Source organism: Dendrobates tinctorius, unplaced genomic scaffold (assembly GCF_039654945.1).
Source record: "Dendrobates tinctorius isolate UK_male_01 unplaced genomic scaffold, ASM3965494v1 ptg000133l, whole genome shotgun sequence".
Lineage (NCBI taxonomy): Eukaryota > Metazoa > Chordata > Amphibia > Anura > Dendrobatidae > Dendrobates > Dendrobates tinctorius.
Genome location: NW_027361801.1, coordinates 47,831,669 through 47,848,397, shown reverse-complemented (window position 1 = coordinate 47,848,397; position 16,729 = coordinate 47,831,669). Strand labels below are relative to the sequence as shown.

Sequence of the window (16,729 nt, the reverse complement as noted above, 5' to 3'; positions counted from 1 at the left end):
AAAACATTGATCATTTCACGCAAAACTCCAAAAATGGGCCAGACAAAAGTATTGGCACCCTCAGCCTAATACTTGGTTGCACAATCTTTAGCCAAAATAACTACGACCAACTGCTTCCGGTAACCATCAATGAGTTTCTTACAATGCTCTGCTGGAATTTTAGACCATTCTTCTTTGGCAAACTGCTCCAGGTCCCTGATATTTGAAGGGTGCCTTCTCCAAACTGCCATTTTTAGATCTCTCCACAGGTGTTCTATGGGATTCAGGTCTGGACTCATTGCTGGCCACCTTAGAAGTCTCCAGTGCTTTCTCTCAAACCATTTTCTAGTGCTTTTTGAACTGTGTTTTGGGTCATTGTCCTGCTGGAAGACCCATGACCTCTGAGGGAGACCCAGCTTTCTCACACTGGGCCCTACATTATGCTGCAAAATTTGTTGGTAGTCTTCTGATTTCATAATGCCATGTACACGGTCCAGCAGTCCAGTGCCAGAGGCAGCAAAGCAACCCCAAAACATCAGGGAACCTCCGCCATGTTTGACTGTAGGGACCGTGTTCTTTTCTTTGAATGCCTCTTTTTTTTCTCCTGTAAACTCTATGTTGATGCCTTTGCCCAAAAAGCTCTACTTTTGTCTCATCTCACCAGAGAACATTCTTCCAAAACGTTTTAGGCTTTTTCAGATTAGTTTTGGCAAACTCCAGCCTGGCTTTTTTATGTCTCGGGGTAAGAAGTGGGGTCTTCCTGGGTCTCCTACCATACAGTCCCTTTTCATTCAGACGCCGACGGATAGTACGGGTTGACACTGTTGTATCCTCGGACTGCAGGGCAGCTTGAACTTGTTTGGATGTTAGTCGAGGTTCTTTATCCAACATCCGCACAATCTTGCGTTGAAATCTCTTGTCAATTTTTCTTTTCCGTCCACATCTAGGGGGGTTAGCCACAGTGCCATGGGCTTTAAACTTCTTGATGACACTGCGCACGGTAGACACAGGAACATTCAGGTCTTTGGAGATGGACTTGTAACCTTGAGATTGCTCATGCTTCCTCACAATTTGGTTTCTCAAGTCCTCAGACAGTTCTTTGGTCTTCTTTCTTTTCTCCATGCTCAATGTGGTACACACAAGGACACAGGACAGAGGTTGAGTCAACTTTAATCCATGTCAACTGGCTGCAAGTGTGATTTAGTTATTGCCAACACCTGTTAGGTGCCACAGGTAAGTTACAGGTGCTGTTAATTACACAAATTAGAGACGCATCACATGATTTTTCAAACAGTGCCAATACTTTTGTCCACCTTCTTTTTTAGGTTTGGTGTGGAATTATATCCAATTTGGCTTTAGGACAATTCTTTTTGTGTTTTTTTATTTAAGACAAATTAAATGAAGATAATAATACCAAAGAATTTGTGTTTGCAATCATTTTCAGGAAGAAACTGAGTATTATCTGACAGAATTGCAGGGATGTCAATACTTTTGGCCACGACTGTACACATGACAAACATCTAGGAACATTACCATAGGGAACATTAGGCCCGGGTAAACACAGCACATTCAAGGCAGAAAACACATATGTGACATTACAGTATGAAACACATATAACATACAGGTACATAACATATGTACTGTACATTAAAGTGCACAGGGGATCACACGGAAAGAGGAGAGTGTGCAACTGAGGGGACCTGCCATCCCCTTACAAGACCACCACATGGTAGCACACAATGTGTCTACCAGTCTTTAATATGTAAACCTTAGTAACTCCATTTACTCACGTACTGTCTCCTTGCATACAATTTAGTGTTGACTATTGTGAAAGTGGATAAACTTCCAGAAGTACACTTAAGAAAAATTAAATTTAGGGGATGTACTCATATAAATATGCAAGGAACATCCTATTCCATCAGTTATCTGGGAATATGTCCCTGTAAGAGAATACATTCTTTTGGAAGCAAGTCTGTTACGGTTCATGTACATAGCTGTAGTTTCGGTCCAGGTGCTATCCGAGGAAACATAGGATTGCACTCACACCGATGTTGTTCTATGGGGCTGTGCAAAACATGTGACTGCACTTGGATGATAGCGAAGTGCAATCCTATTTCCATGCACTAACAGAATGGAGAAAATGGAGAAACAGTTTGTTCCATCTTTTCCTCATCTGGGAGAATCGGCACACGCTATGCTCACGCTGTGATCAGAGTCTGATCAGAGTGTGATTTGCATAATTGACTCCATTCTCTCAGATGGGTGATGCGCTTATGTGACCCGAGCCTTAAAGTGCAGGTTTACCAGTAATTAGAGAGCTCTTGATATTTTAGGTACAACCCCATCACAGAGAGTACCGGCCTTTGCTTCATCAGTATAAGTGAACCGCTAACATTCACAGACATCGATACTTGAACTAATCTCCGATTCTCCATTCCCCACCATTATCACACATAGTCAGACCAGTGAGCCTAAAAGTTTATGTTGCAATGTGAAAAGAAACCAAAGGTGGGAAAATAAAATCTTCAATAAAAGGGAGTTATCAAGCAACTTATATATTATAATTGCACATTCTTTACACAACTAAAATATTTCTTTTTTATGTAACTTAAGGCAAGAAGAACAAGCTGCGAGTATATTACTTATCATGGTTAAGAAATAAAATCCTAAGGAATGATCCAGAAGTAGAGAAAAAACAAGGCTGGGTCTCTGTTGGTGACCTAGAGGGTTGTGTACACTACAAAGTTGGTAAGTGCTTAAATCATATATATTCTCTTAAAGGGCGTTGGTCAGCAGGTTTTTGCTACTTCACCTGAGAGAAGTAGGATGTAGGGACACAGATCCTGATTTCTGTGATGCATCACTTACTGGGCTACTTGCTGTATTCTTGATAAAATCCCTGTTTTATCTGTTGCAGTTCTCTGAAGGCTGAGTTCTGTACAACCCCACCCACACCACTGGTTGGCAGAGTTATGTGTACACAGTGCATAAGCAGAAAATTGCCAATCAGTGGTGGGGATTATACAGAGAAGATAGATGGATAGACGTATAGCTAGATAGCCTTAAGGAGTGCTGCTCTACTTTGAGGACTGGTATGTACCTCGGAGGCTTTGCACCCAAATTGCTGGTGCTGCTCTTGTTCTTTATCTAGATAGATAGATAGACAGACAGACAGTATAAAGGCTCTCTCACACTGGCATATAAGAGAGCCGTGTGCCATCTGATGTTTTATCAGATAGCTCTCGGACCAGTGTTATACTATGGGGCAGTGCAAATCTGTGATTATTTTCCCATGCCAATTTGGCATAAGAAAACAGTGCATCCAATATCCACTGTAATGCTCCACACTGTCTGTGGACGGGGATTACTCATGTTGTCAGTCTTGGAGGTAAACACTGGCACACTTAGAGTTAAAACGAGGCCATTCAGTTTATTACCAAGACAGTTCCAGCAGCCATTACACTGTCTGTTAAACCTTCAGTTTATGCAAACAATTAGTCTCTCACTGACCCCAGTCAGAATCACACGGACACCTGTCCGTTACCTGTTGGTGTCAGCCACACAGGTTCCCGGATGCCTCTTATCTTCAGAGGTATCCTGCAAACATAGCACAAAATACAGTCTCTTCCTGGCCCCTGGTCAGTATAACATGGACTCCATTCCTTTACCTGCTGGCCATGCAGGTTCCCTGATCCCTCTTACCCTCAGAGGTATCCTGTAAGCACTTTTCACTGACCCCGGTCAGTATCACACGGTTTTCAAGACCGTCTGCTCCTTTTGGCTCTGACTCACTGGCACAGCTTTCCCAGGCTATGCGACGTCCGAGCCTGGAACATGGGAGTTCTGTCCAGGCTGACAGACTCCTAACACACTCTCTCACATGTGCAACACACCTTCCTTAGATAGCTATAACCACTCCCAGTTATCACATGGCTAGTCACATGATCATGACATCATCACAGGACCTCCAAATTCACAACCACACACATATCTTCAGGCAAAATGGGGTACAGTGAGCCCCTTCACCACGGCATGAGGTACATGGGTAGTCAGACCCTCCCATCTCTCATAGCTACCCATAGCCCGGACCCAAATGTGAACAACAACTACTTAAAAATTTACGTACACTTAAGAAAACACTCCGGGCTACATCACAGGGAGCTGCCATCCCTGTGATACATACCTCCTATTAACCACGCGACCACCAGTCACACCACATCAGGTACACCCATACAAGTCTATGGGTGTGTGTAAAACATCAGACTGCACTCGGATGTCATCTTAATACAGTCCGATTATCGCAGACTCAGACAATGGAGAAGAAGGAGAAATAAAGCTCTTCGTCTTCTCCGCAACTGTGATGTGATTCTCTCATGCTAGAGATTCAGCTTACAGTAAGATAACACTTGTCTCAAACTCTGACAGAGTTTGAGCCTAGTGTCATTAGCATAATCAACCCTATTCTCTTACATGAGAGAATCGACAGCCCTGTGAGTGATTCCTTACACATATAAAGTGACCCTAGCTAGAGCCCCCTAAGGTATCGGAGGGCACAGTGCACATGCTTATTGTGTACTCTCTCTAACCTGTCCTTGCTTTCCCGATAAAGTGGAGTATTAAAAAAAGTTGATTATTTTTGCAAAATGTTTTTTATTGCGAACCAGGAAAAACAAAATCTGAACTTGTAGATTTCCCATACTTTGAAGAGTCCTAACATTGACCCGTGAGACCTAGATTGGCAGAAGTGTGTTTTTCCCTGCATGAAAGTTGTAGTAGAATCAGGAATACATCTCTTGCTACAAGTCAACTTTTATGACCATGTAGGTCAGATCTTGTAGTGATGGGCTATCTCGTCTGCACCGTTCCACCTGGAGGAACTCCTGAAACTACTGTATGCTCATACGAACCGCTCTCTCTAAGGCTAGTTTCACATTTGCGGTTGAATCTGCAACGTATCTTCTGCAACCTCAAACGCACGAAAAACCGCATGCAAACACGTGCAAACGCAGCGGTTTTTAGACGCATCAGCTTACGCATGCGATCAAAAATCCACAGCGTTTGTATGCTTTTTCATGCGTTTAGCATGCGTTTGCGCTTTTTGTGCGCAAGGTGAAAAATTTTCAAAGAGAAAAATCTAGAAAAACAGACTCCACCAATGGGACACCAATATATCTTTATATAGACCCTTGGACAGCTGAAATCTTCAGATTTTGCTCCTGTATCCTGAGTCACGATGGATCTTCGCATGGAGAGCTTTTATTTCAACCTGGATTTAAGCATAAAGCTGTTTCTTGCCTATGCGTTTGCTTGTGAGCAACAAAGAAATAGAGAAAGACGGAGAAGACGGCATTGGCGTTATTGGAGACATCCCATTATTGAAGTCCGGGAGAGCCGTGGAGCCTACCACATCCTATACAGCGAGCTCAATGCCAACCCGGAGAAATTTCCAGAATATACCAGGATGTCTCAAGAGACCTTCTGGGATTTGCTTGGTTGTGTCCAAGGAGCCATCCAGAGACAGGACACCCAGCTCCGTAGAGCGATTCCTGCTGAGGAACGTCTCCTGGTCACATTAAGGTACGTAATAATTCTAAACAAACGCCTGTCATAATTATTATTGTTCTGCCTTGTATTAATTTTTTTTCTCCTTTATCTGTTTTGCTTCTTAATTGTTTTTCTTTCTCTGTTTGGCAGATTCCTGGCTACCGGAGAGACCCTATCATCGCTCCATTTTCAGTACCGGCTAGTAATTTCCACCCTGTCTGGTATTGTTGCGGACACCTGCCGGGCTTTGTGGAACGTTCTCCAGGATGAATTTATCCCCCTACCCACCGCAGAAATGTAGCTTGAAACTGCCAAAAATTTCTGGCAAGTGTGTAATTTCCACTGCTATTCGGGAGCAGTGGATGGAAAGCACATACGGATTACCAAACCCGCCAGATCTGGATCGGAGTACTTTAACTACAAGAAATATTTTTCTGTAGTGCTCATGGCAATAGCAGATGCGGACTGTCGCTTTATCGCCGTGGACATTGGAACTTTTGGCCGTGGCAATAACTCCCAGACTTTTAAAAACTCTGATATGGGCCGACGCTTGTATGGAAAAAAATTTTAATTTACCCTTGCCACGACCTCTCCCCAACACTGAAGGCCCACCGGTGCCATTTGTTATGGTTGTGGATGAGGCCTTTCACATGTGTGAAAACCTACTGGCCATATTCCAGTCAGGACTTGAACCTCACAAAAAGGATTTTTAACTACAGACTGACCAGGGCCCGAAGAACTGTTGAGTGTACCTTTGGGATTCTTGCCTCCAAATGGCGCATTCTTGGGACAGCCATTAATCTAAAAATGGAGACCGTCCATGAGGTTGTCAAAGCCTGTGTGGATCTCCACAATTACATAATGGCTAAGGAGCGATCCAACATTGAACTGGATGAACCAGTTACAAACCCATTGCCAGATTACCAGCATCACCCTCTGTGGTCAACAGCTGAAGTTGCCCACATGAGGGACCAATTTACTGCCTACTTTTTTTCTGACATCGGACGTGTGGCATGGCAAGATGATATGGTGTAAAATGCTCTGTTGGGTTTGGGTCTGTACCAGTCATGTTGAAAATGTTCCCAATGTTTGTTGTTAATAAACAACATGTTTTGATACCTGTACCGAGTCTCCTATGTCTTTCCTCTCAAAACCACTTATGATGTCATTACATCCTGCGTCTCTTCTGCAGTATCTATTGGATGCAGACTGAAGAGACATTGGAGGTATAATTCAAAGCATATTTATACTCACCAGGCCATGTGTCAGAAATAGTGAGTTCATGATGCACAAAACCCAGCATCATGAATTCACTATTTCTGACACCTGTCCAGGTGAGTATAGATATGCCTTGTATTATCTCCATCGTCTCTTCAGTCTGCGTCAAATAGATTACGTAGACTGAAGAGATGCTGGAGGTAATACAAAGCAGATCTATACTCACCAGGCCATGTGTCTGAAATAGTGAGTTCAGGATACTGGGTTTTGTGGATCCTGAATTCACTATTTCTGACAGCTGGCCAGGTGAGTATAGATATGCCTTGTATGACCTCCATTGTCTCTTCAGTCTGCGTCACATAGATTAACGAAGACTGAAGAGATGCTGGAGAAAATACAAGTCATATTAGTTTTTGACAACTCAATGCTCCATGACAGACACAAGAAGCAAAGCTGCAGTGTTCAAACTGTGTCACTCCTGGAACTATGCGGTGTCAAATACTTAAAGTTTACGGCGCAGGGTTTTCACAGCGCACAATGTGTTGCTTGCAGCGAAATACACAAAGAACCAAACAGTATTGGGGGCAAAAAAATTAGATTGATTTACAAAAATAAAAAATTAACTGCGGCGGCTTGGGGTAGAGTGACGGAACTGGGGGGTGTTGAGCTGGGACGCCTGGCTGGGTAAAGATGACGCAGGGGTTGCAGGAGAAGTGCTGAAACTTGTGGGGTCAGGGAGGTCAGGAATGGTACTGGAGGCATGGGATGGAAGAGACACACTGGAAGGGAGAGACAAACCTGACATCACAGACACATTGGGAGGTGAGGGGAGAGGGAGTGCGAGAGTCCACGTTTTTTTCTCCTTTGTTGGGATCTGTGGTGGTGTTTGCGGAGCATCGGTGTGGTGTCTTCCTGCGGCCCGGTGATGGTGCACGGCCTGGCAGGGTCCGGGTGCTGCTGCTGCTGGGACCTGGTGCTGATGGCCGGCCTGGCAGGGTCTGGGTGCTGCTGCTGCATGCTGGTGGTGGTGTGAAGGTCCTGGCAGGGTCCAGGTGCTGCTGCTGCATGCTGGTGGTGGTGGAGGATATCCTGCCAGGGTCCGGGTACTGATGCTGCTGTATGCTGGTGGTGGTGGAGGATGTCCTGCCAGGTTCCGGGTACTGTTACTGCTGCATGCTGGTGGCAGTGGAGGATGTCCAAGCAGGAGCAGCACTCGGCATGGTGGTGGCGGTGGGCTGTCCAACAGCAGTCGGCATGGTGGTGGCGCTGTAGTGGTGTCCAGGAGGGCTTGGAATGGTGGTGGCCGTGTAGTGGTATGCAGTAGAGCTCGGCATTGAGGTCAAGTGTGCCAGTGTTGGCACAGGTGGAAATGCTACCACTGACTGCTGAAAATACCGAGTCTGCTGCATAGCCTGCACATAAGCAGCATTGCAGGCCTACATGACATTCAGCTGGAGATCTGGAGTAAGGTGTTCCGACATGCCCTGTTCAATTTGATTGAAAAAATGATGTGCTGGCCTCTGGAGGTTGGTTTTCACTTGATGAAGGCTTCGGTTGACATCCTGGATAAGTGTGTTCAAAAGGTTGAAGCCACTATCCAGTCTGTCTCCCATCACCTTGAGTCCATCATGAAAGATCGAGCTCAAGTTCAAAAACTCGAGCATGAGTGTCCTGTCCGAAGCCTTCTGCCGCTGGTGGGGATACGCTGAAAAAGAAATGGCAGAGGCCTGGGACAGGGGAACACCTGATGGACCAGCTTCCTGGTCTCCAGTCTGTGTTGTCAGCCCACTTGCTGCTTCGCTGGTGGATGGCTGGGACGGGTCCGTGGCTGTTTAATGAAGGATCGCTCTGGAACCAGGGTCAAGGGTGCTGCTCCAGATGCTGTGAGAAGAAAAGAAAAACATTAGTACCAAACATTTACAATAGTAAAAGAGCCAACTCCTGTGGAATAGAAAAATACAGATTAGGCAATACAACACAATCCAATAGACCACAAATATACTTACATTCTCTGGGCAAGGACCGGTCTCAAAAATGCCAGCATGCGGTGAAATTTATATTTTCTGATCCTTGCTCCAGAACCACTGGGAACCCGACTCTCCTGACGAAGGTCCTTGTTGAAGCGATCCTTCGTCGAACACCAACGTGTTCTGGCTTTGAGCACTGTAAAAAAAAAAAAAAAAATTGGTTATACAATGCACTTTTGGCCAGGATCACACAACTGTGTGTGATGAGAGAAACTCAGGAGTTTCTCGCATCACACACAGTTGTGTGATCCTGGCCAAGGTCACTGCTGCATTGTCGCAATATTGCAATACTTATGAAATGCCTTGTGGACCCGAGCCGTCATCCCATCCATCCATCATCGCTTGAGCTACCTCATTCCATAGTCGCCGGATCACCATGTTGTCCGAGTGCTGCGGAACCCAGGTGTCCCGCAACGGGACTCACTCATGGACCAGGAATATGAGGATGTCATTGTCAATGAGGTCTTCATCCCGTTCTGGTTCCTAGAAAATAAAGAAAGACATTAATGTTGAAGAGATTAAAAAAAGGAAAAGAAAGAAAACAACAGAGGCAGAAAACAGGCAAGAATAAGTAAAGTCAAGAAAAAAAGAACAGTAGTCAAGACCAAAAAGGTAAAGAAATAAGCAAAGTGAAGAAATGAACAGGCAAGAATAGTACATTCAGGATACAATAAACAGAGTACAATCAGTCAAGTATACTTACATGCTGCCTTGCCACCTAAACTTGTCCTTGCTGCTCCTGCTCGACCTCTGCTGCAGTTGAAGAACTGTTCTGGAAAAGAGAAAAAAAATTTTGCGACATGTGTAGATGTGACAGAGAATACTTACCAATCTGTAGAGGTGAGTACTCCCTTCTATTTCCTGTCCAGCATGTTTAGGGCCAGGGCGCTCCTCTGACGAAGAAGTAGACATTCTGATGAATGCTGCAAGAAAAAAGAGACAGAAATTATTAGTACGTATAAAGAGAGAAAAAAGAAAAGACAGACATTGGCTTTTATACTCACATTGTCCAAAGTGGTGATTCTTCATAGGTCAGAGCTTCTTCTTTTCTTGTTCCCAGTCTGCAGATTTGTGGACTGCCAATGCCCACTCCCTCTTTTTATCTATCTTTGTGTGGGGGGTGGCTAATTAGTGTCTAGACAGGTTTATTCAGGAAAAACATCTGCGTTACAAACGCAAGTGCGTGTGCTTGCGAGCACATATGTGTTCTCATAAACTGCAATGCATTGTTTCGACGCATTCCTTCCTCAAACAACCACATATGTTTCTAGGCAGCAAATTGACGCCTCCAAAATTGCAACATGTTGCGTTTACCGCGCCCAGCCGCAGACGACAAAACGAGGCATGCGTCGTCAAACGCGGCAAAAAGCATACAAACGCATGTACTTGCATCCCCAATGTTAAAGATAGGAAAACACAACGCATGCAGATGTATGCGGCAGAAATGCTGCGGACACAACCGCAAATGTGAAAACAGCCTAAGAAAACAGCTTCTTTTTACATAATAATGGACCATTTCTCCCCACAAATCCAAGGAATGGAATCTTACTGCCTAACAATTCTGAATAAAAATGTGATTTCTCCATTTTAAGGCTTGAATAGAATATAAAATGAGATGGAATGGAAAGGTAAACAGCATAATAATGTTTTGTTACATTTCCAAAGCAGATGTTCACCTCTCAGCACAATAAAAAGAAAACCTGGTCATTTGCATTTGTGCTACAGAACAGTTTGCGAGTGTAGGTGTTCCCAAATTTTTAATCCAAGCAATTCCAGGAAATGTCTGATTACAATATACAGTAAATCGCATGTGAGCTGCAGCTCATTTACAGTTGATTGCATTAAATTAGTGTTATAAAACAATTCAGTAAGTGATAATGTTCATTGCTTAATAGGCAGAAATAACCTTTTTTTTTTTCTAAATAAATTAAATTACTAGATCATTTTCTAATATTCATTGTAAATTCAGATGCCACTAAATTGTTTACCACAGTATAAGGCATCTGAGGTGATACCGGCATATTACTCACCAGTAGTGTTGAGCATTCCGATACCGCAAATATCGGGTATCGGCCGATATTCGTGGTATCGGAATTCCGATACTGAGTTCCGATACTTTTAGCATATCAAATACCGGAATCGGAAGTTCCCATAATGCTATGAGCCAGTTTGATTTGACTCAGCCAATGAGGAATCCTCAGAAGTGTGGGCACATCCTGTTAGGCATGTAGGCATGTTAACTAATGGCATGGCTGTGATTGGCTGCTGAAATGATGTCATGATGCACTATAAAAGCCGCCGCCGCCACCATTTAGGGTTCACTCTGCTGTGAATTCAGTTAGGGACAGGCTGCTGTTCAAGACTCTGAGGGACAGTTAGAGATACCGATTTTCAAAATAATATTGTGCTTTACCCAGGCTACATTATCAATCACTGGAGCTTTCTTTTGTCTTGCAGCGCTGTTCACAGCTGTCTGCAAGGTCTGTGTGAGTGCAGCTCACACTGTAGTGTGTCCTGCAGCCACCTCTGGTTGTAGGCCGCTCAACGTGCGTCACTGCCTCATACATATTTTTCTTTTATTGCTGCTCATTTTTCATTAATTCTCCTATTAGTGTGCATCCATCCGTATCCATATACATTGGTTGCAAACACTATAGGAGTAGACAGCGGAGCCTTTCAGCAGCCTTTCAGTGCTAGTGCCCAATTCTCTGCACTGTCTGAGAGGTCTCTGTGTGTGAGTGCAGCTCACGTTGTAGTGTGTTCTGCAGCCACCTCTGGTTGTAGTCCGCTCAGCGTGCGTCACTGCCTCATACATAGTCCTTTTTTTGTTTTATTGCAGCTCATTGTTCCAGATTTTTTTCTCCTATTAGTGTGCTTCCATCTGTATCCATCTACATTGCTTGGTTGCAAACACTATATAGGAGTAGATAGAGGAGCCTTTTTTCTGGCTTGTGCTCTGCAGCCGCAGCCAGATTAGTATTAGCCTATTTTTTGGAGCCTCATCTATTGCATTGTAGGTTACCTTCCTGCATTGTAATAGCTCCAAAAAGTTTGTGATACTATCGCTTTCACATCTTTGGTCACATCCTTTTTGGTTTTTTTTTAAAAAAACACGTAAATAAAGTTCACCAAACACTCCACTTGACAGTTGTGTAGGCCACATTAGCTCATATTAAAGTGTAATCCACACACTTAATAAAATTAGTGTTAGTCTACACATTTTATAAAATTAGTGTTTCTTATACCTGTTAGCAGCTGTTCATGAATAAGCACACTAAGCCCCCCCCTTTGTACTTTTCTGCCTATCTTTATCAGTCTACCAAGATGAAGAAGGCAGGGAGTAAGGCACGTGGGTGTGGAGTTTCAGCAGGGAGTGGACGTGGGGATTCTGTGCCTGCTGCGGGCACCAGTGACTCAGCATCCCCCAGTTTTACCAGGCAACAGTCCTTTATGCGCAGGTTTGTAGGACCTCGCCGTACCCCACTGCTGCGGGAGGAACAAATTGAAGCCGTTGTCGGATGGATGGCAGCTAACGCATCGACTTCAATGACTTCCACAACCTCTCAGGGCCAGAACACTGAAGAGCAACCATCTGTCTCTTCACCAACTGCCAAATTGCCCAGGCAGTCAGAGAGCCCTGTACAGAAGCCATCTCATTCTCTACTTCTGTTCTCTGAATCTGTTGGCTTGGAAAGAGGTGGCCAGCCAAGCAGCATTCTAGAATGTGAAGAAGAGGGAGTATGCAGTGATGTGCAACTGCTTTGTCCCTCTGAATCTGAAGAGGCGGGTGGGCCAGTGCCTATGGTCAGCACACCTCAGTACGCATCAGATGATGAGACTCTGGTCCCACTTTCTGGTGCGTACGGTGCTGTCGAGACTACCCAGGAGAAGCAGGTGTTTGAAGAGGGGAGTGTAGATGATGAGGTCCTTGACCCATCATGGCGTGAGGAACAGGAATGTGGTGGGAGCAGCTCTGAGGAAGAGATTCCCCGAACGGCCAAAACAGGAGGGAGAGGGAGGGGGCATACTTGGTTGCCTGTAGCCTCCACTTCGGCACCCGTTAGGAGCATTCCTCTTCCAAAACCCAAAACGGGCACTCCCAGGACTTGCAGTGCGTGGTCCTTTTATGACACAGTTGCAGATGACATTTGCTTTGTCAAATGCAAGCTGTGTCATCAGAAAGTCAAAAGAGGGAAAAATGTTAGCAACCTCAATACCACAAATATGTGGAAACATGTGCGGACCAAGCACGTGGTGGAGTTACAAAGACACACTGAAGACGTAGGCCAACCTACAGCACCACCTCTTCAGCTCGTGTTGTAGCCTCTTCCTCCAGCTCACACACAGCTGGTTCGGCTTCCTCATAGGATCGCCATGGAAGAACCTCTGGCACTGTTGTCCAGAGACCCAGTGACATTCCACCCACAGCACCACGTTCCCTGTCATCCTCACACTCCCAGGCCACTCTATAGCCAACGGTAGCACAGGCATGGGAGAAAAGGCGGCAATACTCGGCAAACCATCCCCGAGCACAGGCTCTGAATGCTGGCATTGCCAAACTACTGGCCCTTGAAATGCTCTCATTCAGGCTGGTGGAGACTGACACCTTCCGTAACTTCATGGCATTGGCAGTCCCACAATACAACGTGCCCAGCCACTTTTATTTCAGCAGGCAAGCCGTCCCTGCCCTGCAAAAGCATGTGGAGGGAAAAATTAAACATGCGCTACTAAACGCCGTCAGTAGCAAGGTCCACCTGACCACCGATACGTGGACCAGTAACCATGGACAGGAACGATACCTTTCCCTCACTGCCCATTGGGTCAATGTTGTGGAGCCGGGTACAGATCTTGAGAGTGGCGCTGTACATGCTCTGCCAACTCCAAGGATTGCAGGAATCAAGTCTGTACACATTGACTCCTCCTCATACTCCAGTTCGTCAGAATCAGCGCTGCAGGAGCCTGTTACGACCAATATGAACACAGCCATGGCCAAACGTCAACAGGCCATACTGAAATTAATTTCTTTGGGGAATTGAAGCCACACAGAGCTGGAGCTCTGTAATGCCATCAAGCTGGAGAGCGACGTGTGGTTTGTGCCAGCGAATCTCCCGCCAGGCTTGGTAGTGTGCGACAATGGCCGAAATCTGGTGGCAGCTCTGGGCCTAGGCAACCTCGCTGGCATCCCATGCCTGGCACATGTGCTCAACTTGGTCGTGCAGAGCTTTCTGAAGGACTATCCGGATCTTGATGCACTGCTGCACAAGGTCCGCATAGAGTGCACTCACTTGCGGCGTTCCAGCATGGCAAGATCGCACATTGCAGCTCTGCAGCGCCGATTCTGCCTTCTGGAACATCACATCATATGTGACCTACCCACCAGGTGGAATTCAACGTTACATATGTTGGAGCGGTTGTGTGAGCAGCAGGCAGCAGTAATGGAGTACCAGCTGCATCAGGCGCAAACAAGTCGCACTGTGCGCCGGTCACACTTCAGCACCACTGAGTGGGCCTCTATGAAGGACATCTGCCTCGTTTTGCGTGCCTTCGATCATTCCACGCGGATGGCGAGTGCAGATGATGCACTAGTCAGCATGACTGTCCCCTTATCTGCATGCTTCAAAAAACACTGCAAGCACTAAGGGAAGGTGTTTTGGAAGAGGTGGAGGATGAGGAGTCACAAATGCCATCTGCTTCTGGACAGTCTGCGCAACGTGGTTCCTCACAAAGACCTAGGCAGGGGACACTTTGTGAGGAGGATGAGGAGGAGTCAAAGGAGGAGCAGTAGTAGTCAGTATGTACAGCGAGGGTGGGGTGATGCAGAGCAGGCAGAGATGACGCCTCAAGCAGGGGACAGCGTTTCTTTGGCAGTTGGGAGTTTGCAGCACATGGTTGATTTCATGCTGCAGTGCCTGAGAAACGACCGCCGCATCACCCACATTCTCAACACGGCTGATTATTGGGTGTACACCCTCCTAGATCCTCGCTACCGGGACAACTTACAAAGCCTCATAACACCGTTGAACCGGGAGTGTAAAATGCGGGAGTACCAAGACACACTGGTGCATTCCATCATGTTCTCCATTCCACCCGAGAGCAGTGCTGCTAGTGCTTTACAAAGCAGCTCTGTGCGTTGAGGCAGTGGAGGAAGCTCTGCACAAAGAGGGAGCAGAGGCAGCGCCTCAGCACAAGGCAAGACCAGTATGGCCCAAATGTGGCAAAGTTTTGTGTGCCCGCCACAAATGTCTACACCATCACAGACGGCTCCAGTCAGCAGGAGGCAACGTTTCCGTCAGATGGTGACAGACTACATCTTGCCCTGTCAGTGTACTCCCAGACGGCTCTTCCCCCTTCAATTTTTGGGTCTCTAAGCTGGATACATGGCCAGAGCTTAGCCAGTATGCATTGGAGGTGCTGGCTTGCCCTGCTGCTAGTGTATTATCGGAACACGTCTTTAGTGCCGCAGGTGGTGTACTAACAGACCGTCGCACGTGACTATCCTCCGATAACGTTGACCGGCTTACTTTTCTGAAAATGAACAAGGCCTGGATCTCGCCGGAATTTGCCAGTTCTCTTCCAGAATAAATAATTGGTTGGCAACAGTATCCAGGTCTCCTGTTGTGTTCATATTTCTACCACCTGAACTGTAATCCCTGGGCTCCAACATCGCCAGTTGTTGCTCAGAAGTGCCGTCTGCACAGAAAAAAACACTAGATCCTGTATTAGTGGGGTTGAGTAACATCAGCTGCTCCCCTGCTGTGTGTCCGGAAATATCTCCTGCTCCCTCCACATTCAAACTACATCACATTTTACACTTGCTCCTAGTAGGCCTCAGCCTACACCAAGTTTGACCCTGGGCTCCAACACTGCCAGTTGTTGCTCAGAAGTGCCGTCAGCACATAGAAAAACACTAGCTCCTGTGTTAGGGAGGTTCAGTAACGTCAGCTGCTCCCCTGCTGTGTGTCCGGCAATATCTCCTGCTCCCTCCACATTCAAACTGCATCACATTTTACACTTGCTCCAAGTAGGCCTCAGCCTACACCAAGATTGATCCTGGGCTCCAACATCGCCAGTTGATGCTCAGAAGTGCCGTCTGCACAGAAAAAAACACATGCTCCAGTGTTAGTGGGGTTCAGTAACGCCAGCTGCTCCCCTGCTATGTGTCCAGCAAAGTCTCCTGCTGCCTCCACATTCAAACTACATCAGATATAAAACTTGCTCTAATTAGGCCTCAGCCTAAACCGTGATTGAACCTGGGCTCCAACACTGCCAGTTGCTGCTCAGAAGTGCCATCTGCACAGAGAAAAACACATGCTCCAGTGTTAGTGGGGTTCAGTAACGCCAGCTGCTTCCCTGCTGTGTGTCCGCCAAAGTCTCCTGCTGCCTCCACATTCAAACTACATCAGATATAAAACTTGCTCTAATTAGGCCTCAGCCTAAACCCTGATTGAACCTGGGCTCCAACACCGCCAGTTGCTGCTCAGAAGTGCCGTCTGCACAGAGAAAAACACATGCTCCAGTGTTAGTGGGGTTCTGTAACGCCAGCTACTCCCCTGCTGTGTGTCCGCCAAAGTCTCCTGCTGCCTCCACATTCAACCTACATCAGATATAAAACTTGCTCTAATTAGGCCTCAGCCTAATCCCTGATTGAACCTGGGCTCCAACATCGCCAGTTGCTGCTCAGAAGTGCCGTCTGCACAGAGAAAACACATGCTCCAGTGTTAGTGGGGTTCAGTAACGTCAGCTGCTCCCCTGCTGTGTGTCCGGCAATATCAACTGCTTTCTCCACATTCAAACTACATCACATTTTACACTTGCTCCAAGGAGGCCTCAGCCTACACCAAGATTGATCCTGGGTTCCAACATCGCCAGTTGATGCTCAGAAGTGCTGTCTGCACAGAGAAAAACACATGCTCCAGTGTTAGTGGGGTTCTGTAACGCCAGCTACTCCCCTGCTGTGTGTC

At 46.2% G+C, this 16,729-nt stretch overlaps 1 protein-coding gene across 1 annotated transcript in view; it reads left to right on the top strand.

The window, feature by feature from the left end:
- Positions 1 to 16,729, top strand: part of NRK (Nik related kinase) — a 427,476-nt gene that overhangs the window by 341,022 nt on the left and 69,725 nt on the right. The window contains exon 27 of the mRNA XM_073543628.1: positions 2,593 to 2,727. Within this exon, the coding sequence (XP_073399729.1) occupies positions 2,593 to 2,727 (135 nt within the window). The remainder of the gene's footprint in view (positions 1 to 2,592; positions 2,728 to 16,729) is intronic.